At 38.8% G+C, this 22,196-nt stretch overlaps 1 protein-coding gene across 5 annotated transcripts in view; it reads left to right on the top strand.

Annotated features, from left to right (window-relative positions):
• Positions 1-22,196, top strand: part of LOC124168289 (inactive rhomboid protein 1) — a 276,207-nt gene that overhangs the window by 210,588 nt on the left and 43,423 nt on the right. For all 5 annotated transcript variants that reach the window (XM_046546462.1, XM_046546455.1, XM_046546447.1 and 2 more), the window contains exons 3-4: positions 3,930-4,275; positions 19,465-19,665. In XM_046546462.1, the coding sequence (XP_046402418.1) occupies positions 3,930-4,275; positions 19,465-19,665 (547 nt within the window). The remainder of the gene's footprint in view (positions 1-3,929; positions 4,276-19,464; positions 19,666-22,196) is intronic.

The following is a 22,196-nucleotide window of genomic DNA, read 5'->3' as shown; positions in this document are numbered from 1 at the left end:
AGTTCAACTTTTTAGAATAGAATAGAATATTTTTATTATGCTCTAGGTAAAACCTATGAGAGCAAAAAATGGAAAATACAGGAAATGTTCTAAATCTTAACAAAGGCATTTTGACAAGTAGTTGATATTTATACAAAAGATGTAAAATATTCAATACTAATAACACAGAAGTATATGTTTATATAACTAATATAATTTATATAACTAATAACACAGAAGTATATATTTTAGTGGCAGGCTCAGTGATCCCACTAATTAATTTTTTTGAAAAAATATCGCTAAGAATATACAAATATTCTAACCTTGATTGTCGCCATTTTCCGTGAGTAACTACCACTTACACCACCGAAATCATACGTGAATACTCCCATTTTCCTTGCGTGTGCGTATCTTTGATGCGACACCAGAGCATACATAAACTACGTCGCCTTGAATCCTAGTAGACTTTTTTAAAAAGCTAAGTATCTAAATCGGCGTCGTAGTCCATTCTTTTCTTTTTGCAAATTATCTGTTTTGACAATATTTATGAGGCTTCCCTAGGTAACCCTCTTCTTTAATTGATATGAGATCATCCATTATGTGACTAAATTTTTATATATTATTTTACTGGAACTAATGCGTAGGCTTCATTAAGGCTCTTCTTGATATATTTTTCGTTTAAAACCTCATGTCTTAGCCACCTTATCATCAGAAACATCTGTTCGATGGAATCTAATATCCCAAAGAAAATTTGTTTGCTCAAAACAAACGTACAATCGTGTCGTGGACATGCTGCGTTGCTTTGGAATCTGGAATTCCCAAATGCTTCCCGCTAGTAAACCACAGTTATGGGAAACTTTGAGCTCAGGAACTTGACTGGGAAAGTAGGTCGCATTTGGCTTACTCCCTATCTTCCGGGCACTAATTGACTTAAAGTTCATTGGTTCCAAACGGCCTCTCCTCTTTATTAGAACTCGATTTTTCCTTCGTTTGCTAAACTCTCGAGGAATATTCGGCGTTTTTGTATCATGGTTAAGTAGAGAGCTTTTTCCCTTCAAAATCCAAACGCAGATACCCCTTACACCAGTTCGAATGTCGCGCGTTTAAAATTCATCTACAAGGATAAATTCAAGATAAAAGATATTTTTGTATTCTCATGAGTTAAATTAAGAAGAAGAATAAATACTTGAAAATATATATCCGTGCTTTGAAGAGGAAATAAAAATTAATATCATGCTTAGGTGAGTGCGAGATGTCATGTTTTTCTCATGGATAACCTAGCAATGACCTATGAAAAGGACGAATTGACGTCAAATGAGCAATATTGGGCTCTTAAATCACCAGTAATAGTGACTATGCTTGCCTTAGATTACTGTAATACCGTAAGTTATTTAAGGTCATGGAATTAATCCAATTCGTCAAATTTATCAATGCTAATGTACAGGAAGAATTAATTCTTGAATTCACGGAGTGTAGCATGTAATAACTTTTATTTTTTTACTGAATTAGAGATAATCAGCGTTTTCGGAATAAATCAAACCTGAATTAGGTGATGTGATTATATATATTATTTTATTTCATTCTCGAGCAAGAAGGAAAATTAATATTGCCTCATTTTCACCTTTTTCTTCCTCTTTCAACAAGCTCCCTTTTCGATTTGAGCAATGAATATGAATGGAGATCTAAATCGTTTATCCATTGAACGTATTAATTGCGGAGGACTCGCCGAAGGCTCCCTTTTTCCCGTCTTTCGAATGACTGCAGCGCCAGTTGTTCCAGATTACTCTCCGTCCCAATTCGGTTTCGCTTTTCTTTCGGGTGCCACCCTGCCCCGCTCACCATTTCCCCACCACCTTCTCCCCTTTTCATCCGCTGTAATCGGCAGCGCCGCCCCGAGTAAATGCCTCCACCATATGGCTTAACAACTAGCTGAAGAGCGCGAAAGAACATTTTGGGTCCCATGGAAACCTCCTTCTCTTCACCCCCTCCCCTCCCTGAGACTCCTCTCCCGTTGCGCGGGGGCGGAGAGGAGGGAAGTTTTGACTCCTTTTAACTCTCGTCCCCTTTTTACGGTTCGGAGCGTCCGCCAATTTTTGAAGGTGAGGGGGGCGAGGGAGACCTGAATATGGACTCGGCAGCAAACAATAACTTTATCTGCGTGCTTTTTATTTCCTTGCCCCCTCACCCCGCGGTAATTTTCTCCTCCGAGAAATTCCAACGCCAACTCGCCCTCTTCTTCACCCCCCCACCCACACCCACCCCCACCCTCCTTCCTCTTTGTCCGCTCCTTCCGCTCGCCTCCTCAAAGTCTTGCACGTCTCTTTTTCAACTGCGATGCCTTCCGAGTTTAAGTATCCCTTCCCAACTTTTGGTTTTATTTTTTTGTTTTCAGAGCCGTCCTCTCTCGAAACGATAGAAACAGCATTCGGTGGAGAATCGAGGTTTTGGAATTATTTTTATTTTTTTAACGCCATAAACAGCTCATTAAGATAAAGGGAGCTCCCGGTAGAAAAAGCTTTAATTGCTTTTATTGGATATTAAATAGGTATGCAGGTCCAAGGGTTTGAGAAGAGATGATTATGAGGCTACTCCAGTGGAGAAGAACTGAGCAGCACTGGGAATTGGCCATTTTTATCTGAATTTCTCTAATCGTTTACTACCTTATTGCCAGGACAATGATATTAGCTGCTTCTTTCTTTTTCACGCCTTTTATTCTCTTCATCACCAGTTTTCTTAAAAACATTTTGAAGCATTGCGTGCATGCACCATGTGTTTCGAAGCATTGCATTTTTATCGTCTCTTGTGTCTTACATTCTGAGTCTGCTATCATCATTATCTTGTGATACTCAAATGTAGGCATTAGCGTATCCTTTGGCGTTAGGTTGCCATTTTATTTTCTGAAATTTAAAATGCATTAGTTTAAACTAAAAAAATCCATAGCTATTAAATAATGCTTTCATGGTAAATGTAATTTTTTCATAAAAATAAATTTCATGGTAAGGAAATCACATATATCTTCATTATTTAGGAGCAATCTTTTTTTATATATTGTGATAAATCCAATACACTTATAAGATAATAAAATAGTACTTCTACGGAACTAATCGATTTTATATTACTCATATTTTATTAGTTCAACTTTTTCATAATTCTAACATTCTTCTTCTTAACAACTTCTAACATTTTCCTATGACTTATTTTCCAAGGATATGCAATGATCTACAAAGTGAAATGGACGATAATATTGACAAATTTTGCAAGCAATATGCTGCAAAGTGAAACCGATGAAGATGAAACCCTTTCAAAACAGAGCCTTAAAAATGTTTATTGCTAATTCTCCTCTTACTAATTTAGTAAACAGCCGCATTTTCGTGTTTGACTGAATTTGATTATAAATAATAGTCGCTTCTTCACAAATCTTTAATTTTTAAGTCAAAAGTACATCGTATTCGTCGTAATCGTAAATGACCGCTCAAGGTCGAAACATGTCGTACCGTCAAAATAAATTAGTGGAAGAAAACGAAGTCGTTTTTTCATTTGTGTTTCGAAATTTTATTTAAATTTATACGTGGTTTTTATGGTGATGCAATTTTGATTGTATCTCTTCACAAAGCCTTTTCCCTGCATACCTATTTATTATTCAATAAGAGCAATTAAAGACCGAGGTCTCTGTAACCAGTGTCGCCGACTCCATGGGGCCTGAGGGGGCCCGAGCCCCCTCAAAAATTCGTTATGGGTGTGAGGAAAAAGTACGTCAGGCTTGTCGATTTTCCCCGGAGTGTCACTCTTCTAAAATGCTTAAAAAACTTAAAACTCACTACTTATAAAATTTCCCGGGGCAAGATCCCCGGTTTGGGGCCCCTCAATTTTTTTTATAAGTCGGCATCCCTGTCTGTAACTCAGTGTTTTCCAATGAATTCCTAATTCCATTCTTTCCTCTCCTCCCACAGCTACATCCGCAAGAGCACGGCGTCCTTCTTCGGCGTGGACGAGAGCTCGGAGGATGAGCAGGCGGCGCGGTGGATGGAGCGGCGGAAGCGACTCGCCCTCCGCCGCTACGGCGCCTTCCGCGAGGACAGCGCCGCGCCCGCCCAGCAGCAGCAGCCACAGCCGCAGCCGCCAGTCCAGCCGGCCCCGCACCACCATCAGCACCCGCAGGCCCCGCTACCGCACCCCTACCTCGCCCAAAACTACCGCCATCTCCTCCAGCAACATCAACAGCAGCAGATCCAGTCCGCTCAGTCCCAGCTAGCGCAGACATTATCCCGCCAAGAAAGTGCCTATGCCGCTCAAGAGGTGAGTACCTAACGGCAGATTCTCCTCCCTATTCCACTAGGCCTACGTTGTTTAGTTGAGGGATATATCACGCTTCATTCCAGTCTGCTGGCAAGTTGTATAATCCTTATGCCTACAGGAGAAAGTTTCGGAGAAGAAATTTCTCAAGATGGCATGTATATTTTCTCTATCTCTGTTTAATCGCAGTAGGTTACTTGGGCCTGCTCGGAGTAAGAATAATAAAATACTGAAGCTGCTGCTACAATGTTAGGCAAAACAAAAATTAATGAGTAAATTGGTTTAATGTATCGGAGTAGATGAAAAATCCCTAATGGGTACTTACTCGTTAGGTACTCATCTTTTTAGCGACATAGGCACTTTTTTAATTAAAATACTAATATGTAGGACCTAAATATGGAATTTCAGATATTGAAAAAGTAATTACTGAGTTCACTCAAAATGGTACTTGCCCTCAAGGTAAAATATATCCTGCAAAATGCCCTTTCTCTTACCAGGTATCAAATAATTACTCTTACCTATCATGTATGCATGTATATTATTCTTACTCTGAGCAGGTTCAGAGCAATATGATTATGTAGAGATACAGATAAGGTTCCATTTTCTCTATGCTTATTAAGTCTATATGAAGGAGAAATTAACTCTTCAACTTTGTTTTTCCGTACTTTCTTCCTCTATATATTTTTAAATGCGTATTTGATTTTTCTTCTCATATTTTTCACGAAAATAATCGACGATCCTCCTCATTGAGTCCTATTTGTATAAGATTGGTCATCTTGCTCAATAATCTCCCTATCGACGAGCATGCCGTTTCCCGAGTTTGCTCTATAAATGCACGTCATATAGATTATGTATTATAGGCGGTTATTTTTAACCCCTTTCGACACAGTTTGGCGTGAATTGTTCAAGGCTAAAATTTTCTTCATCATTGGAAAGACTGAGCAAATAATTTGAATCCATTGTGGAGTGGATCACTATAATTATATAAATAGCATAAATCGTCTGACTTTATTTTCACGTATATATCCGTATTGTCGGCTGTAGGTGAATGCTTGTTACTTTATTAAACATTCAATTAAAACCATTCTAAAATGATTACCTTTAACAAGTCTTTACTTCCGCTAAGAAATATTTCTTTACCCTTTCACCGATTCCAAAAAGTAAGACCTTATACCTTGAACTATGTATGTAAACTATTTTTCAGTTTGACGCATCCCGTTCTATTTTTTTATTGCTTGTTATGCAGCTTTTAAAAAAACTGACTTGATCCTAGGCTGTTTTATCGAATTTCCCTCCGCCTCTCTCTTTACTCCTTTCGTAATGGTTTACTGGCAAATTTTCTGTTTAGCTTATTAGTCAAAACTTGACATACCTTGTGCTATAACTCTCTTTTTACTTTTAACTCTCAAACCTTTAAACAAGCATCAATGATGGTAAAAGTAGGTGTGAATTTAAACTGAAAGTAATTCTTCCTCCTTTTGTTTTCCAATTATCGCTTTCAATTATTCAGCTGTGGAAAATTTCCATCCGATGGAATAATTAAGCTCATTTTTACTCTAAAAAAACAACTGTTTTAGCGCTAAATGAGTATTAAATTCCATTTACTACACAATGTGGTTTTAATTCGTACTGCAATCATAATTGCCTTTTATACAGCTTGCATATTTGGAAAGTTTCCATCTCCTTGTGAATGATCTAATGTTGATCCGCAGAGTGTAGACGGATTCCATTGCCAAATTCATAATTGTAAATGCACTCCTCTAACCATCACGTAATCGCACGTACTTATTCCATCATTAATGCACGAAGCGAAATGATGCGTAACACCCGTCAATGCATTACTCATAATTAATTCCGATAGGAAAACCCATCAATGGGAAATATTTTCACTTACCTGCTCATCTCTCTAACTTCACCTCTTCAATTCGAATAAACACTTGGCTTTTGTTAATTTTACAATCCATTAAACATGACATTACGGTTCGACATTTTGGTTCAGGAACAAATCCAGTGACCCGCTTTGCGGAATCAATGATATTTTCTTCTTTATAAAGGCTGTAATTCCATAGTACCATTTTTCTGTTCAGTGTTTATTTTAAATTTTAAGAATATTTTCAGGAATGAAACCTCTTTGTATGTAATGATTTTTAAGTGAGTATCCGTATGCATTCTAAGCCTTTCGTTAAATTTACATTTCAAAAACTAATAGCGCGTTGCACTATCACCCAAATTAAGTAAACCATCGAACACTCATTTTCATAATTCCACCTAGATTGTAAAATCTTGATTGTTCTATTTTTGATAAATTTATTAAGGGTTTTTTTCTGATATCTGAAAATACAATTCCACACAAATTTTTCAATCTCCAGTCTACCAGTCATCTTCTAGGCCAGCCATTATACATGGGTATACAGCGTTTAGGTCCCAAAATCATTCTACCTAAACTAGTGATTACTAGAGCCTCGGAATTGGTCCACAGGACCGAAATTAATGGCTAATGAATGAGGATTTGCATTAACATGAGGCACGTATCAGTCTCAACGAATTGTTGATATGTTTTCTAAAATCATTTCCTGCTAGTTTATTTCGTTCGTATTTAATAATATATTACTATATGTTTTCCTTCCCATATTTCCATAGGCATAGGCTTGAGAGATTTTTATAAATTTTATCGGTAGAGGCCATTCAATTAGATTGTTTAGAATAATCCAAACGGCATATTTATATTGCATATAGCCAGTTTAAAAAGTATTAGAAGAAGGTTAAATGCCAGTAGGCGTTTTTTGGGAATAACTTCGTTTATTTGCACGCCCCACGTTCTTCCGGCAGCCCGGCGTGTCCGTGTTTTAATTGTAAAGCCCGTTCAGCTTTCGTAGACTGATGCTCAGCTCACAAAATGTCCTTTTATGCCGGCGATTGCTCATCCCGAAAACAGTTTCCTAGTCACGTATCCATTAACCCTTCCTGAGGCAAAGGTTTATGGAATGAAGTCTTCACCCTTGTGCGTTTATGCACACTTATCTTGATTTGCGCTATTCAACATACGTCCTCGATATTCCCGCGTCTTAATTCTCTGGAAATAAGAAGCTATATGTCGCATTAGGGAGGAAGCATTTATCATTTGCATCGGATAAATACTAAAGTGATTTTTAATTTCTATTTTTTATGAATGCTATATTGATTTTTTTAGTCTTCATAACCCTCCTGCTTCTATGCTTGAGATTTTCATATATTTTATATGCCGTATGTCTATCTTTTTATCTGTCTGTCTTTTCGCAATGGGTACTATGGTAGATGTTTACCACTACGTCACAAAGTTACCCACCCATGTGCCTGATTTCACATACGTACACATTGTCTTAAGTTTCGTGGACTACCATTCAGTTTGGACTTTCTTCACAATGTGCGTCGTTCTTAGAATGATTTGAATGTGACCTAGGGAGGACTTTTAGATGAGAATTCGGATGCAGATTAAGCCTTTTGTTATAGACCCTCCGAAACGGCTTTCAAATTCTGTGAAATACTCTTTCCTGCATCATGGAATAGGGGTTTGGAACGGTCTACCGAAGGTGGTTTTTTTAGCCCTTCTCGCTTAACCTAAAGACCTTTATGAGAAGGCTAAACAATATTCAATTGTAAGGGTCTTTTTCTTTTTTTCTCTGTTTATTATTATATTTATATTTTATACTTTTTATGTTTGCAACGTCATCTAATAACTTCGGTAAAACCAATCTACATAGTGGTCGACTCGACTTTATTTGTTAATAATAATAAAATTCACATTTTACATATAAATACCTCGTGTATCGCCGGCACTGCAATCAAGTGTGCAGTCTTACTTTTATATTCATTAGTGAATTCTTTTGTATTCATCAGGAAATTGTTAATCTTTCATACTTACATATACAGTTACCACATATTCTTCTATCTCGCATATACACATACTACATATTTTTCTATCTCACATATACACATACTGCATATTTTTCCATCATGCGCAGACAAAAATCCGACACACAAATACGTACGTTAGCAGTCGTTTTTTCCCTCGGTCGGTCGGTACCAGTAAGGACTGTAACTTTTTTTTATTTGCATCCTTGCCGAGTGCCAAAGTTCTCGCTCTCCGGTCTCTCGCTTCAAAGCGTTTCACGGCGAATCCCCCAAGGTAACGCTCCGAGGAGAACCACCGTAGAATTCCCGATTGTCGTCACCCACCACCCGCTCACATGGCCCTGAGTGAATGAAGAGCCTGGAATTCGCGCGAGTATTTCCCGGCGTTTTTCCACCGATCAATACGAACGAGCCCGTTTGGCGACCCTTTATACGGATCAGGACATGGAAACGCATTGGAGAAAGGGAGGCCGATTAACTCTCTCTGCCTTCCCGAGGTCCCTCCAACTTTCGACCTTTCCTCTTCTCACTTCATCATCTCCCCCCCTGCCTTCCTTCTCCACTTCACCGGCGGGAATGCAAACATCGGGAAGGGTTTTCCAGCTGAAGCCGAAGTTGTTGGGAGGGCGATGGGGAAAAGGTCATCCGAGGTGATGGAAGGAGAGGAGACGAGGTCTGAAAGTTGAGACGAGCTGGAAACAGTCGAGATGAACTGGTAACTGTGGTGACCGAGGGAGGGGGACACGCTCTCAACGGGCCAATCTCGGCGCAGAACAAGTGATCGTGGCGTGAGCGTACATTCAATCCTCCATCCCCTACGCTGCAAATAGGGTCCCCCCCTTCCCTTTCCAAAAGTATCTGACCGATTTTCTCCGATCGTAGGCCACAACTTCAGTGCGCTCTCGTCCCACATTCCGATAGGCGATTCCCAATAGGGATAGCAGAGATACCCCCATGGAACGTACCAAATAAAAGCGTAACTGGAGGGTCATGAAATGTAACTTGCGCTGCGAGTTAATCACGACCAGTTGGCCTGAACACTTCAACTACTGTTCAACTCTCTCGATCTTAGTGTCGGAGTCTTTTATTTTTCTCCTCCTAATCATCCAAACCTCACTATGCAATCCTCAACAAGCCTCTGGAGAGATGGCCCGTAAAACTTCTCACATGTGTGAATTTTTTTCTCCATGCTTTCATTAAATTTCATGGTGATATAGTAAAAATATCTGGTGACCAAACAAAGTTGAACTCAATAATTTTTATAGTCATGGATCAGGTGTTTTTTACTATTTATTTGCATACCATTTTTCAAGTGGCCAATTTTTCCATTTCTATGTATATGAGTTAGTTCTACTGTATTTAATTCATTTCTCAGCTCCACCAATTGCAACTAAATCTTCTCTAAATTAAACATAAAGTTTAAGGAAATGAGGAAGTCTTGATTAGACATGAAATTTTATGATGGTGTAAATGAGATAATATTTCATTTCTTCTTTAGCCAATTAAGTCAACGAACTATGCCATATATATATCATATGAACATACGTTTCTCTAATAAAATCTGGACGGCGAGTAATTAAAACTGCATTAGATCTATGAGATGTACGGTTTACAGATAACGCTCGCTTGGTTTCCGTTAAAAAAACTTCCTATTATCTTTGTCAGGCATTAGCAAAAAAGGTCAGTTTGTGGAAATAAATTCTTTGCCATTCACTAGTATAGAGTATCGGTATTCCCCGGTATCGTTAAGTTAAGAAAATCTAACATCACCTTTCACGTGAGTCTGACCTACTTTGTTTCTGCATTTATTAATGCATATTTATAAAATGATTCATGTCCAAATGAAAGTAATACTATTGGTTATTGACGTATCATGAATCGCACATGTGGGAGAAAGAGGCCTTGGCTCATGTAGAGCGAAGTGAGTCCCTCACGTAGCTATCTGCAACTGTGAATGTAGGATGTGACTCCTTATTGTCTCACTCAGTTAGTTAGTTAGTTACAGTGAGATGAGAATATAGGTTGGAGAACTGTGGCTGGTCCTAGTTGGAGAGCGCTCGTCCTGAATTTGTGTCGAGGAACATAGAACTCACCCTTCGAAAACTCACCGGTCATCATCGCCGCAACCCACCGTCAAAGTCTCCGAGGAGAGAGAGCCCCTCCTCCCCCTACCACCCCTGCCGATTCGAGGAGGCGAGCTGCGTGCGGTCGAAAGGATATCACTCGGCCGAGAGCGGTTTTCTAAAGTTTGCGCCCTAAAAGGCCCCCCTTCTCCTCTGAGAACTTCTCTCCTCAGGAATGAGTGATGAGGCATTAGAAGTGTGTCCCATGATCCCATTTGAGAAGAGTGGACGTAGTTGCAGAGCTGCGAAGGGCTAAGACTTCTTTCTCTGCATGGATCGAAGGCAGATTTTGACCACTTTGCAAAGAGAGGTTCAGGACGGATAGGGAAGGTGATTTACTGTCATATAAACCAAAAGAGGATTGACCCTGATCTGGAATGGTAAGGGTAAGGAACCCGTCATGCGTTGGTGGTCATTCAAACTTCAGAACTCGGATGAGGTCAACTTAGAGCGAACCCGCATTAATGTTTTGCATACCTTAATCTTCAAATAACTTATCAAGCTTTAGCAGTGCATGTAAAAGAAGTTAATAAATCATGTTGAAGAGAGTATTAGAAGAGAAAAAATATTGCATATGTTAGCATAAATACTGAGGGTGTATTAGCTTCTTGGAATTTCCTTTACGTAATATTTTAAATATCAAATGAAATCGATTCAAGGGGAGGGATTTCCCTTACATAAATTAGAATTTATTCATTTTCATGGCGATTATCACATAGAACTAGCTGTATTTTCCAAATTAATTACAAAACTAAGACCAAAGGCTGGACAATAACGTTTGCAACTAGAAAGGTATGAAACATTTCACTGAGACTCTTCAATTTGTCCCCTCGTTAACTTCAATTTGTTCTCGTCGTCATGGCGATGTAACTTCTGTCAAATCGAAAGTCCCAACTTTGTCACGTGATCGGGATTTCCCGAAATTTCGTCCGCAGATGGCATCCAATTTGTTTCTCGCGCGAAACATTCGTCCGAAACCACTCCAATCAACACGGTGGCTGTTCAGCCCTCAATTCCACACGGCGACGGCGCTGCACACTATACGTGTGGTTGAGCCGCGGCGAAATATTTATTGACCTTCGGTGGTGTCACCGCCCTAGTATTGGTCTTCTCGAAGCGGTGCATATATCTGGATATATGGATGCCTGTTTCTGATTGGCTCATGAATCATTTTCCACTCGTTAGGGACTTACGGCGACGTCCTTGTTTTAAGTGAGGCTATTCAAAACCACCCTGATATGATGAAAATTCTCCATTGATGCTCACGCGCGATTTTTTGCGGTGAAGATGAGAAATTTTTTTATTTAATTTTACTATACCGTACTTGAGGTTGAAAATTGTATGCAGATACCTATCAAATCCCGGCAGACTTGATATATGTGGACGCTTTTCTTAAATTTCATATTTTATGGATTAAATTTAATTTATACTGTTTTACTATCACGTAAGAACATAGGAAATTTATTACTATTATCGCTATTTATTAATATTTTAAATCATTTTTTCGTATTTTTTGTCGATGGAGTATTCCAGATTGAATTTAATTGGGATTGCAATCCATGTAACGCATACTTTGTATTGTATTTATAGTTCAAAGTGTGCGAATATAATGATCCAGGTCACATTTGTAGGTACCGTAAAAATCAATAGCCAAGCAGTCAATCTTTCAATAAGTTGGTATTAGACGCGTGGTACTTCAAACCAATCTTATATTGATTGGTATTAATCTGCTCAGTACTCCTGGGCTCTTCAGATTATGATTCGCTTCGAGTTCCAAATTGCAAAGGGACTTATTCCCTGTAAAAGCCTCCTGTGTTGAGGCCGTAAATCCCGTTACAGAACCGCGTTCTTTTGTTCCTTCGGAGGAAGATCTTCGGTTTGACCGGTTCCGGCGCAGGGTCTTTTGTATTTGTCCCAGGGCCAGTCAGGGAATTCTGCTATCCGTCGCAGCTCCGGAAACTTTGATTCCGCGACATCCTGGAAAAATGTCTTCGTCTCGGAACGAAGAGTCTCCTCCAGCGGCTCCATCCGCGCTAACGGCCATAAAGCTTCATTATGCGGTGTCCATCCGAGACAAAGGGCAACCCGAAGAGATTTTCTCTCTGCTACTTCCAGGATATGCTGAGCAGATTTGCTTGCAACACCAATCCATGCTGGTGCTGCGTATGAAGTAATGGTCCGGATTATAGCCTCATGAAGATACACTTTTCTATGTTGCGGGAGATTCACGTTTCCAAGCATTGATGATAACTGATGCCTCCGTACTCCCACGATGGCTGCTTTGCGGCTAAGATGGTATTGTGTGTTGTAAATTTTCATAGAATTTATCCGAGTTAGTTCTGATGCTGCTCCATAATTTTTCGAATGTTACCGGTCGAATTTCCAATTTAATGTCATTGAACGTGGATTATTTTATCGTGCTATAGAAAGATGGTTAGAAGAGGGGAACGGTTCGACCTGAAGACGCCGGTTGGAATACCGGAGAAACTGTCGTCACAAAGAAAATCCACGTGGTGTAACCCAGAAACATGGAGACATCGTCTAGACAACGCCGCGGAAAACTACGCATCAATACGATTGGAATTTTTTCAGAAATGATATTCAAATAATTATGAGAAAAAAACTGAGAGAACTATTTTAAAATCTATTTCACTCACGTTGATTTTTTTCATGCCTAATATCTTATTTATTCTCACAGTCGTTTGACCCCACTTCGTATATAATGTGATCATCAAATGAACAAGATGCTAATTTTAGAGAAATCTATTGAATCAGTACAAATAACGCACATGTGACCTTAGTCTCTATCAAACGGATGAAGTGCTGTGGTTTTGGAGGTCTCAAAATAGCTCAGGTTAAATTCCTCATGAGAATATTTTCTTCAATTTAGTTTTTAAACGTGGTGCTCAAGGTGAAAAGACATTAATAAATTAGTTCCATCTTATCAACATTTTTAGAATATTCGTGTAGTGCGCTTAATTTTGAATTGTAAATAAATCTTTTTATAGAAAATATACAGTTAATTTTCGTATTCTCACCATGATTATTTTCCTGCTCAAAATTGCTGCTGCATTTCTAAAGTGATAATTGCTTAAATTTAATGATAAAGTCATTGATAATTAATTTATTGAGCCAGAATTGTGAGCATTTGTCTTTTAAGCAGAACATTTAAAAACAATACTTGAATGATGCTAAGGCTTGAAATAACTTTCATTTTTGCGTTGAAATGAGAGTGAATTAGTTTTTCAATCCCTTTGTCCATCAAAAATTATACGTGCATTTTAGTAGTGTTTTGCTTACGTGACTGTTATAAATGTTTCGTGAAAACTTTTTCCTGTGTTTGGTTTACATTTCATTATAGAATCTGTCGGCATTAATGCAAATCATTCACCACTCGGGCTCGGAGTAAACGCCTTTTAAAATTAACGCGGTGGATAGAGGTGGGGTTAAACTCGATGAACTCATTATAACTCGATTTTCATTTGCGTTGATTTTTCGAATGACTCTCAGCTTTTTGTGTTGCTGCAGACTTTTGAACAGACAGACTTAATCAAATATGTTGTCACCATGATAATGAAGAAAGCCGTGTCTTGACTGCAGTGGTCTTAATTTGAAACTACGTGGCGCAATGCCGGCTTTCCTCCGTTGCCACGAAACAAACTAGGAATAACTGCTTTCTTCCTGATGAATCCATTATCCCTTAAAGCTATTATGTGCTATGACAATGTAGGTTGTCACACTCATTTCCCAGTTTATTTTGGGGCAAGGTAAATTAGAAAGACCAGGTATAAATCGACTGTGTAACATGAGTTTTCTCAGTAGATATCAACTGATTAAGTTATTTGATAGGATTTGTCGAAATCATATATATATATATTGAAACATTTTCCAGCCCTTTTTGCCTTCAAAATCGTTTTTAGACCTATTTTCAATTAAACTTCGCATATATGTTCCAATAAAGAAGCCACAAAAGTGTAAGTAATTTTTATAGTCTCATTTTAAGGTCATTATGATAGTATTTTTGCATTATTCAATTTAAGTGTCACCGGGTAGATTTTCAAATAATTTTAGAATGTACTGGGGGAATGTTACATGTGATAAAACGGTTCTAATACTACCATTGCGTTTTCCCAAAGGGATTGTAATTTTGGAAAAGTACTTAGGAAAAAATTGACAATTAATTCAATGAACAGATGAATCGCATTTTATAAAATATATTCCTTACGTACTGAGTGATCTATACATCTTACTCTTCGGCATAGACCGCATATGCGAAATAATTTTAAGCGCATCAGACGGTTTTAAAATTTTAACCCGTGGTGTTATGATTTTCTTGCTGTGTTTGTCATTGGCAGCTGGCGCATTATACATTTGGCCATGGCATTCTAGTAGGACGTGCGGTCAGGTACAAATTATATAGATGTGATTAAACGCGTTTGATTGAATGCTACGTATGGATTGACCATGAGGAATATCTGAATCTACGATTTCGGGCGTAAACACTTGGTCTAGCCGACCAAGATGTAATGAATGACCCAATTTTTCAAGTGAACTAGTTCGTGGTCTTAATCTCGGAAAGAATGTAATCTGAAATAGATTATGCAGATATAAGCTGCAAGTTAATCTCTGTTTTAGACATTATCATTTCGGTTGTGAAATGAAGTTCCTTGGTTCTCATCGTGTTTACTTGAATTTTAGTGATACTTTGGTTTTTTGTTTTTTTTAACACGCACCAATTTATGGATCCAAGTTACGAGTTTTCCTCTCGCTAGCAAGCGGTATTTCTAAGTTTTTCAGTAATAGGAGAAGAATTTTCTCTATTTCGCAGCTGCATTTTCTCATAAAGTGCAGCTTTTACCGTCCCAAGGCGGCCATAAAAATATTTAGGAGGTGATACATCAATGGTTCATAATGTATTTTCTTCAGTCGCTGATTTAGGAAAATCATCCCTTCTGTCGACTTTCGGACGCTCTTTAAAAACTTTAACCCGGAACACCGAACAGGCAATAAAATCCCTCAAGTTTCAAGTCGACCGGCATAAAGATATCCTCTTCTTTGCCGTCACCCGTAGCGCAAAGTTCAAAAGCGAAGTTATCTCAGATTTTTAAGGTACGAATGACGGCCGTATTGTCGATATGCCCACCGCCGACGTTTAAGAGTGTCATTCGCGTCTACTTGGGGACGGTGCGTGAGGAAGCAAAGTGTCGCACGAGATAGTTTTTGACGTGGAAGATGCGGGAACGGCAGCGGTGAACGGCACCACCCACGGAGAGGGAAGCGGGAGGGGGGAGTGGATGATCCGCAAGGGGTGCGGTGCTTGGAGGTGCCAACGGTGATGACGGAAGAGGAGGGAGGGGGGAAGGAGTCGAAAATGCAACGAGGCAAAAAGCTTTTAACCCTAATTGCTTTCTTCCCCTCTAGGTGGCTGCAACATCGCCATTAATGAATTAATGCATTCCCTCACCCGCTACCGAGAACCAACGAGGATACCTAGGTGCTTTGCAAGCTATGAAAATTTTGTGCACAAGGCGATATTTTTCCGGAGGCAGAGGGAAAATTTATTTCAGCTTTATTTCGGAGGATTTACAGTGCGTCAACGTTTTGTTTTTTTTCAATCAAGCGCGCTCGTCTTCGGAACCATTTTATCATATGCGGGGTCAGTAACTGCCGAGGGTAATTCACATCACTCAGGCTGTAGTAACTCATATTTTCAATACTCATATTTCCACTCCGGAACGTGGATATTACTTCCGCCACATACTTTTTCTTATATCAATGTGTTTCGTGAACATAAACGATGGGGTGTGTTTCCACAATTTCCTCTTCAGTTATCATTTCAATCGTGATATGGTGATTTTTTATGAGTGTTGAATCACTCTCTCAATGAACTCCATACTTTTCTACTCCATTTATATTGAAATGTATATTTTCCTCAATCTTTTCCGTTGTTTATGTATTACCGGATGTAAGCCAGTTTCCTTTACGTTCTATGCGCCGCATATTTTCTTTGATTATTAACACGAGAAAATTTTGTTCGAAACATGCATCCTTTGGTGGATGTTAATGTAATTTCTCGGGCATGTTTCGATTTATGTTTTCTATGTACATGCAAGCATTGATAGATTCCATTTGGTTCAATTCACCTCCAATTGATCGCTGCGAATTGATTACTCCTCACTCTGTATTTCTCAATTTTTTTAAATGAGGAGCTCTGTTCTGATTCTATTATGCAAATTTAATTGCTTGGCAGATTTGTTTTCCTCAGATTCACCAAATATTTTGTGAATGTGAATATCCTCCTATTCCATGGATTCAGTCACATAACTGTATCGTAACTGCGACTTTCGAATCCTTTTAGGGCCTTTTTTGTGATGCTCCAGCTGTGAAACAACCTCCATGTCCAATTCACTTTCAATGCCTGATGATTCTTTTTTATACAAATAAAATAACTTTTTATTCCATTCACATTATGAGCACATTTTTAACTCGGTGTTACACTTTCATTCTGACGAATACAGAGTTTTTCAAAAAGAATGTACGTATTTCGAATGCACATTATAACGTTTTAACTTTCCTCTTTAACTTCACAAATATGGTTAAAACACTTTTTATCACCTAAATGTAACGTTCCTCTTTACTCACTTCACAAATATGGTTTATACACTTTACAAACACTCAATCAGTTCTCGTAGCGAAACCCTCGGAAGCGAAGACCCGCACACCACAACTTTTACAACCATACTCCGATTCTCTGTCCCGCACCGTCAACAACAATTGATACATTATAGTTCTGCTGTCCAATACCGTCTGCTTCATTGTCTTTCTCCCATCAATTTGAGGGGTCACCTCACGGAAAATAACTGGGAAAAAGGGGAAAAAAAGGAAACTACACGGGTTAAATCAGAAAAACTCGCCGCCCTCTGGCGAGTATTTAATATGGTAAATACAACAAAAAGGTTTAGTGCTACGAAATAGAGGGGGGGTTAAGGAGGGGAAAGGTTCACACCAGGCACCGGGGATGACTGGGCGACAGCAGGGCCGCGCTGCAACGACCGGCACAAGTCAAGATGAGGAAAAACAGTGCACTCTCGTCCCCGGGAAGGCTTTATATAAGCCCCCCAAATTGCCGGTGGAGTCGGTGGGGGGGGGGGGGGGAGAAGCTGGCTCTACCGCCGTCGTCCAGGCACGAGCTTGTTTGACACCAGTCGCCTGGCCAGGCCCACCTCGAGCCAGCATGCACGGCTCAAATTGTCACATTGACATTCAACTCAAAATAACTGAAAATTAATGATTACAATATATCATTAAACTTTCAGACATACGAATATGAAAATCCACACAGATATTTACGAACCTCTTAAGTTTAGATTACACATGTTCAATATGCCCCCCATCAGCGATACGAACATTATCACGTCGATACTCCAATTCCTCCCATACTCGGGCAAGCATGTCCTTCGTCACTGATGTTATGGCAGTACGGATGCGGTCATTCACCTCTCCGAGGTGCAGAGAGAGAGAGTGGCGGTACATAAACGTTTTCTATTACGAAGAAGTCACTGGGTGCTGTTGTAGGCAGTTGTAACTCCCGACTGGTGCTACGAGTTGATTTTGAAGACTACGTTGGAAAGCAGTTTGAATTCGCGCAATATTTTCTTCAGAAACACAAGGGTGGCCAGGACTCTATCCTTTTCATACACATCCTTTACCTGTAAATAGTCGATACCATCTGTGAATGTTCCACCCATTAGAAGGGTCGATTGAGTACCTCAACCTGAATTTTTCTTTGCACTGCAATTACACAATTGCACTTCGCAAACTTGAGGACACAAAATTATTTCAGCTGCGGACTAGCTATTTCAGACATATGACGATTGCCAATCAAAACAGAAGAAAACTAACATCTAGCGGCTATTAAAATAAACTAGACCATGTATTCGTATCTCCATTAGCCGATCCGAGGCGCAACGATTGATAGTTTGGACAAAATAATACTTTGTAATATGTATATTCTTTTTGAAACACCCTATAGTTTAAAAGCAGTGATCCAATAGTTTGATTGAAGAACAATATTCCCTCAATGTGGTTTTTTTATATTTTAGGGCACTCAAAGTAAGTTTTATCAATTTTCTTTGCGACTTTAATTTGAAACGTTGAGTTTCGTGGCTATTTTAGCAATCAAACTATTCTTGGCATTTCTAAACATGAGATCATTCATCAATTTTTATATGTTTGGAAACCTAAACTACTTGATCATAATCAACCGAAGCTTTCATGAATATAACATTCTGACAAATCGGTAGTCTTAGCTCTTTTTTATGGAATTTCACTTTATGGCCTCTACCTTCGGGCCAATATTTCTTTACGTGTGTTTTTGTGTAGTAGGTACCGAACAATTCTAACTAAAGTGTGTACTGAAATAATATATGAACATCCAAAAATGACAGGTATTTCTTGTTATTTTGATGAAAAACATATTTCCTTATGCCATTTACTTGCAAAGGTGGGCTTATCCATTCTTCTAAATCTCTGAAACGCGCTCATTTTAACCTGAGCGTCATTTTATTCCTTAACTCTGTGAGTCTAAATGATTATGCGTAGTATCTTGAAATGCCTCTGCTCTCACAAAAAATACATCACCCGATGTTGAAAATAAATGCTCCGAAGTCATTATTCTCTGCCTTAAATTTAAAAAAGAAAAAAAATTGTATTTATGTCGCATCTTTTACAGTTATATGATCATTTATTGGTCGAATACATCTATCTCAGTTACTGTAATATTTCATTTTAATTTGGTAAGTTAATTTTACGCAAATGATGATTTGTGTGTGAATAAGCTTGCTTCTATTTTCATGTTTTTAATAGGTTTGATAGTGCTAATGACCTCAGTTGTCAGACCTTGTGGTTGCACCCAAATACTACACTATTGGTTGATTTGGTTGCGCCGACAAACATATCATATCACATGTTCCTCGAACTATCAAAGACTCGAGAAACATTTGATATCCGGATTCAGTCAAACTACGAGAATGAGGAGTATTTACCTCGAACTTCTCCCTTAAATTCTGAGATTAGCACATCGCGCTATGTGATTAAGCCCCCTTTACCATCTTCCTCCAGCCACTGGACAGTGCATGTATCCCACTGACGGCTTTTCTCCTCTCTTCTCCTGTTGCAGGGCCGTGCCGTCCGATCCGTGTCAGGACCGCGGCCCGACGTCCTGCCCTCGAGTGACGCTCCAGACGGCAGCGGCGTCGGTGGGGGAGGCGCCGAGGCGGACCACTTCGCCTCAGGCGAGCCCCGCTGGGCCGAGCCGCCCGTGCGCCGGAAAGAGTCCGTCGCGAGGATGACCATCGGGGGCATCGCTTACATCGTGTCGGTGAGTACATCTTAGTTTTAAGGTCGCGGTGACTTCAACGACCGTGCTTGCCACCACCCATGCCTTGTTTTATTTCGGCCCTTTCGGTAAGCGGGCACGGAAATTTGGCAACCGTGGGTAGGGCCAAAAAATGATACCAAATATCTGTTCCTATCATGTCATCATCACATGCTAGAGGATGAGTACTTCCTCTACCAAGGACATTCCCTTGTCCAGATCAAGGTCCTCTGATCGATGCGGCTGATGTTGAGTACTCTGTAGTGCTTTAGGCTGAATTACAATACCTATGCTTACTATGAAAGGGACGCTCTTGCAGCAGTGTTCTTGATGCATCGTGAGATAACTACCAAATCTTCCCCGTGTATGTATTAGAGGATTTCTGGAAAATGTTGCATTCCCATTGAAGCCAAAATAACTTTAATGATTCGACGAAATCACTGAGACCTTCTCCTTATTTTGGTTGGCTGTTACTAAGTAAGAATTAATGATTTTCACGGGAGCGCTAAGCATTACAATATTATACCTTAACAAATTATACCTTAGCAAACACTTAATCATACCAGTGATGTATACTTACGCGTGAAATGAAATATTTATTATTTTAACGAAAATTCATAATATTTACTATTGAGTAAAGTTATATTGTAGATCAGGTAATTGTAAGAGTAAAGAAGTGCGTGCTAAATAAGTAGCGAAGTAATCCAACGATAAGAAGTGGTCTTATATGCACAAGAGAGCCTGAGTTTAAGTAATTTTTAAGGCATGAGACCTAGAGAGATGGGATCAATTAAGGCCACCATCCAGTTTCCGCACTGGAGTATAAACCGACTTTAGCCTCAATCGTACTTCATTGGTTACCAATCTTTTGGGTTCAATTTAAAGTTTCAAGAATTAAATCAGGGTCTGTCAGCAAGTGTCAGAATTATCCCATCCCGAATTTGCACCCCAAATACAGTTTATAAAATTTCGCTGATCTTAGACAGCGCTATAGTGATAGTACTACAATTTATTTCTCAAAAATGTGCAGAAAGAGCTATTCAAAGTGACCACGTCAGAATAAATCTGTCGGATATTTTTCGCAGAAATAATATTGGATAGTATTCGTATTTTGCTGTTTATTTGAGCACCTTGTGTGTATAGAATTTAATTTATATACCTTGGTGTTGCAATGAAAGTCTTTAACGCCAATATATATAAAGGCTGTTGAATTCATTTGGTAGTTGGAAACATATAAATATTTATGAAAATTTATTTTTTGAAAGTGATAAATTTGTTGTGTCCAATTACCGAGATGGCTACTGATAATTTTCATCCATAGTTAGATATCGGGGGATTTAATCTTAAATGTGCGCGATAAAATGCGTGCAAACAAGCACGTATTGAATCTATTACATTTTATCGTGCACATTTAAGATTAAATGAGTAGTTAAATTAGTTTATTTGCTTTTTCTGATTCAGATTTTCAAATAATCAAATAGTTCATCATTGTTATGAGCCAGGAGAATATTTAGATTCTCTCTTACTGGCTAAGTTACGTCGAAAATATCAAATAATACTTCAGCCAAGCGATTTCCATCTTTTGAAGCTATTCAATTCCCTGAAGGTGGATGGGGATGCGAACATTTTTGAGTAAACGAATTAATTTATTTAAGATTTATTTTATTCTCCTGCCACTTAAATCGGTCGAACTTCACAAAATTTCACGATTCCCGGCCGAACTTCCCTTCAATAAAAAAACGTGGAAGAGAGGTATGAAAACAATAATCTAAAGTGAATGATGTTTCCACTTTTCCTTTAACCCCTAAGTGCAAGAATTGCTAAATGCCTGCAAAAGAAAATCTTTATAAAATATATCCAGTAACGCTTCAATTACCATATTTTAATAACTTTTTCTGCTATGTATAATTTTCAAGGAAACATTTAATATGTATCACATATGATACATGATGGCTATAGACAACTTTTGCATTAATAAGTATGTATCAACAGATTTGGCAATTTTCCGCAAAATGTTTTCATTTGACATACTAAACGGCGCCTGTAGCATTAATAATGATATGTATGGATACCATTCGAATAAATCCTCTTATACGTCTCTCATGCAGGGAGCTGACTTCCTTTAACATAATGAGAAGATGATCACCTATAACACCTACTGACTATTTCGAGAACCACACAGTATAACGACGAGGTGTGTCATATCTAATACACCATGCGTTCGAGCAAATAACCGGCAATGAGTGTATCTTGAGTGATATATGATAATGAGTGTATCGTATCATATATGATACAAAATGCAATGAAGGGATAATCAAGCTGAGACCATTTTTGTCCGAATTCATACCTAATTTGACTCTATTTATTCGCGGTTTTTCTATAACTGTATATTAAATAGCTTTTCAGGCTCAATCTAAGGGAATAACAGACGAGGACCGAGCAACATGATGGAGGTGGGAAAGAGAAAAGGATGAGAGAGATCCAGATGAAAGAAGCTCGCAATTCTCTTCGGGTAACCGGAATAAATAACCGGA

This window comes from Ischnura elegans, chromosome 1, assembly GCF_921293095.1.
Source record: "Ischnura elegans chromosome 1, ioIscEleg1.1, whole genome shotgun sequence".
NCBI lineage: Eukaryota > Metazoa > Arthropoda > Insecta > Odonata > Coenagrionidae > Ischnura > Ischnura elegans.
The sequence above is the reverse complement of the archived record's forward strand: the minus strand, read 5'-3'. Positions and strand labels throughout refer to the sequence as shown.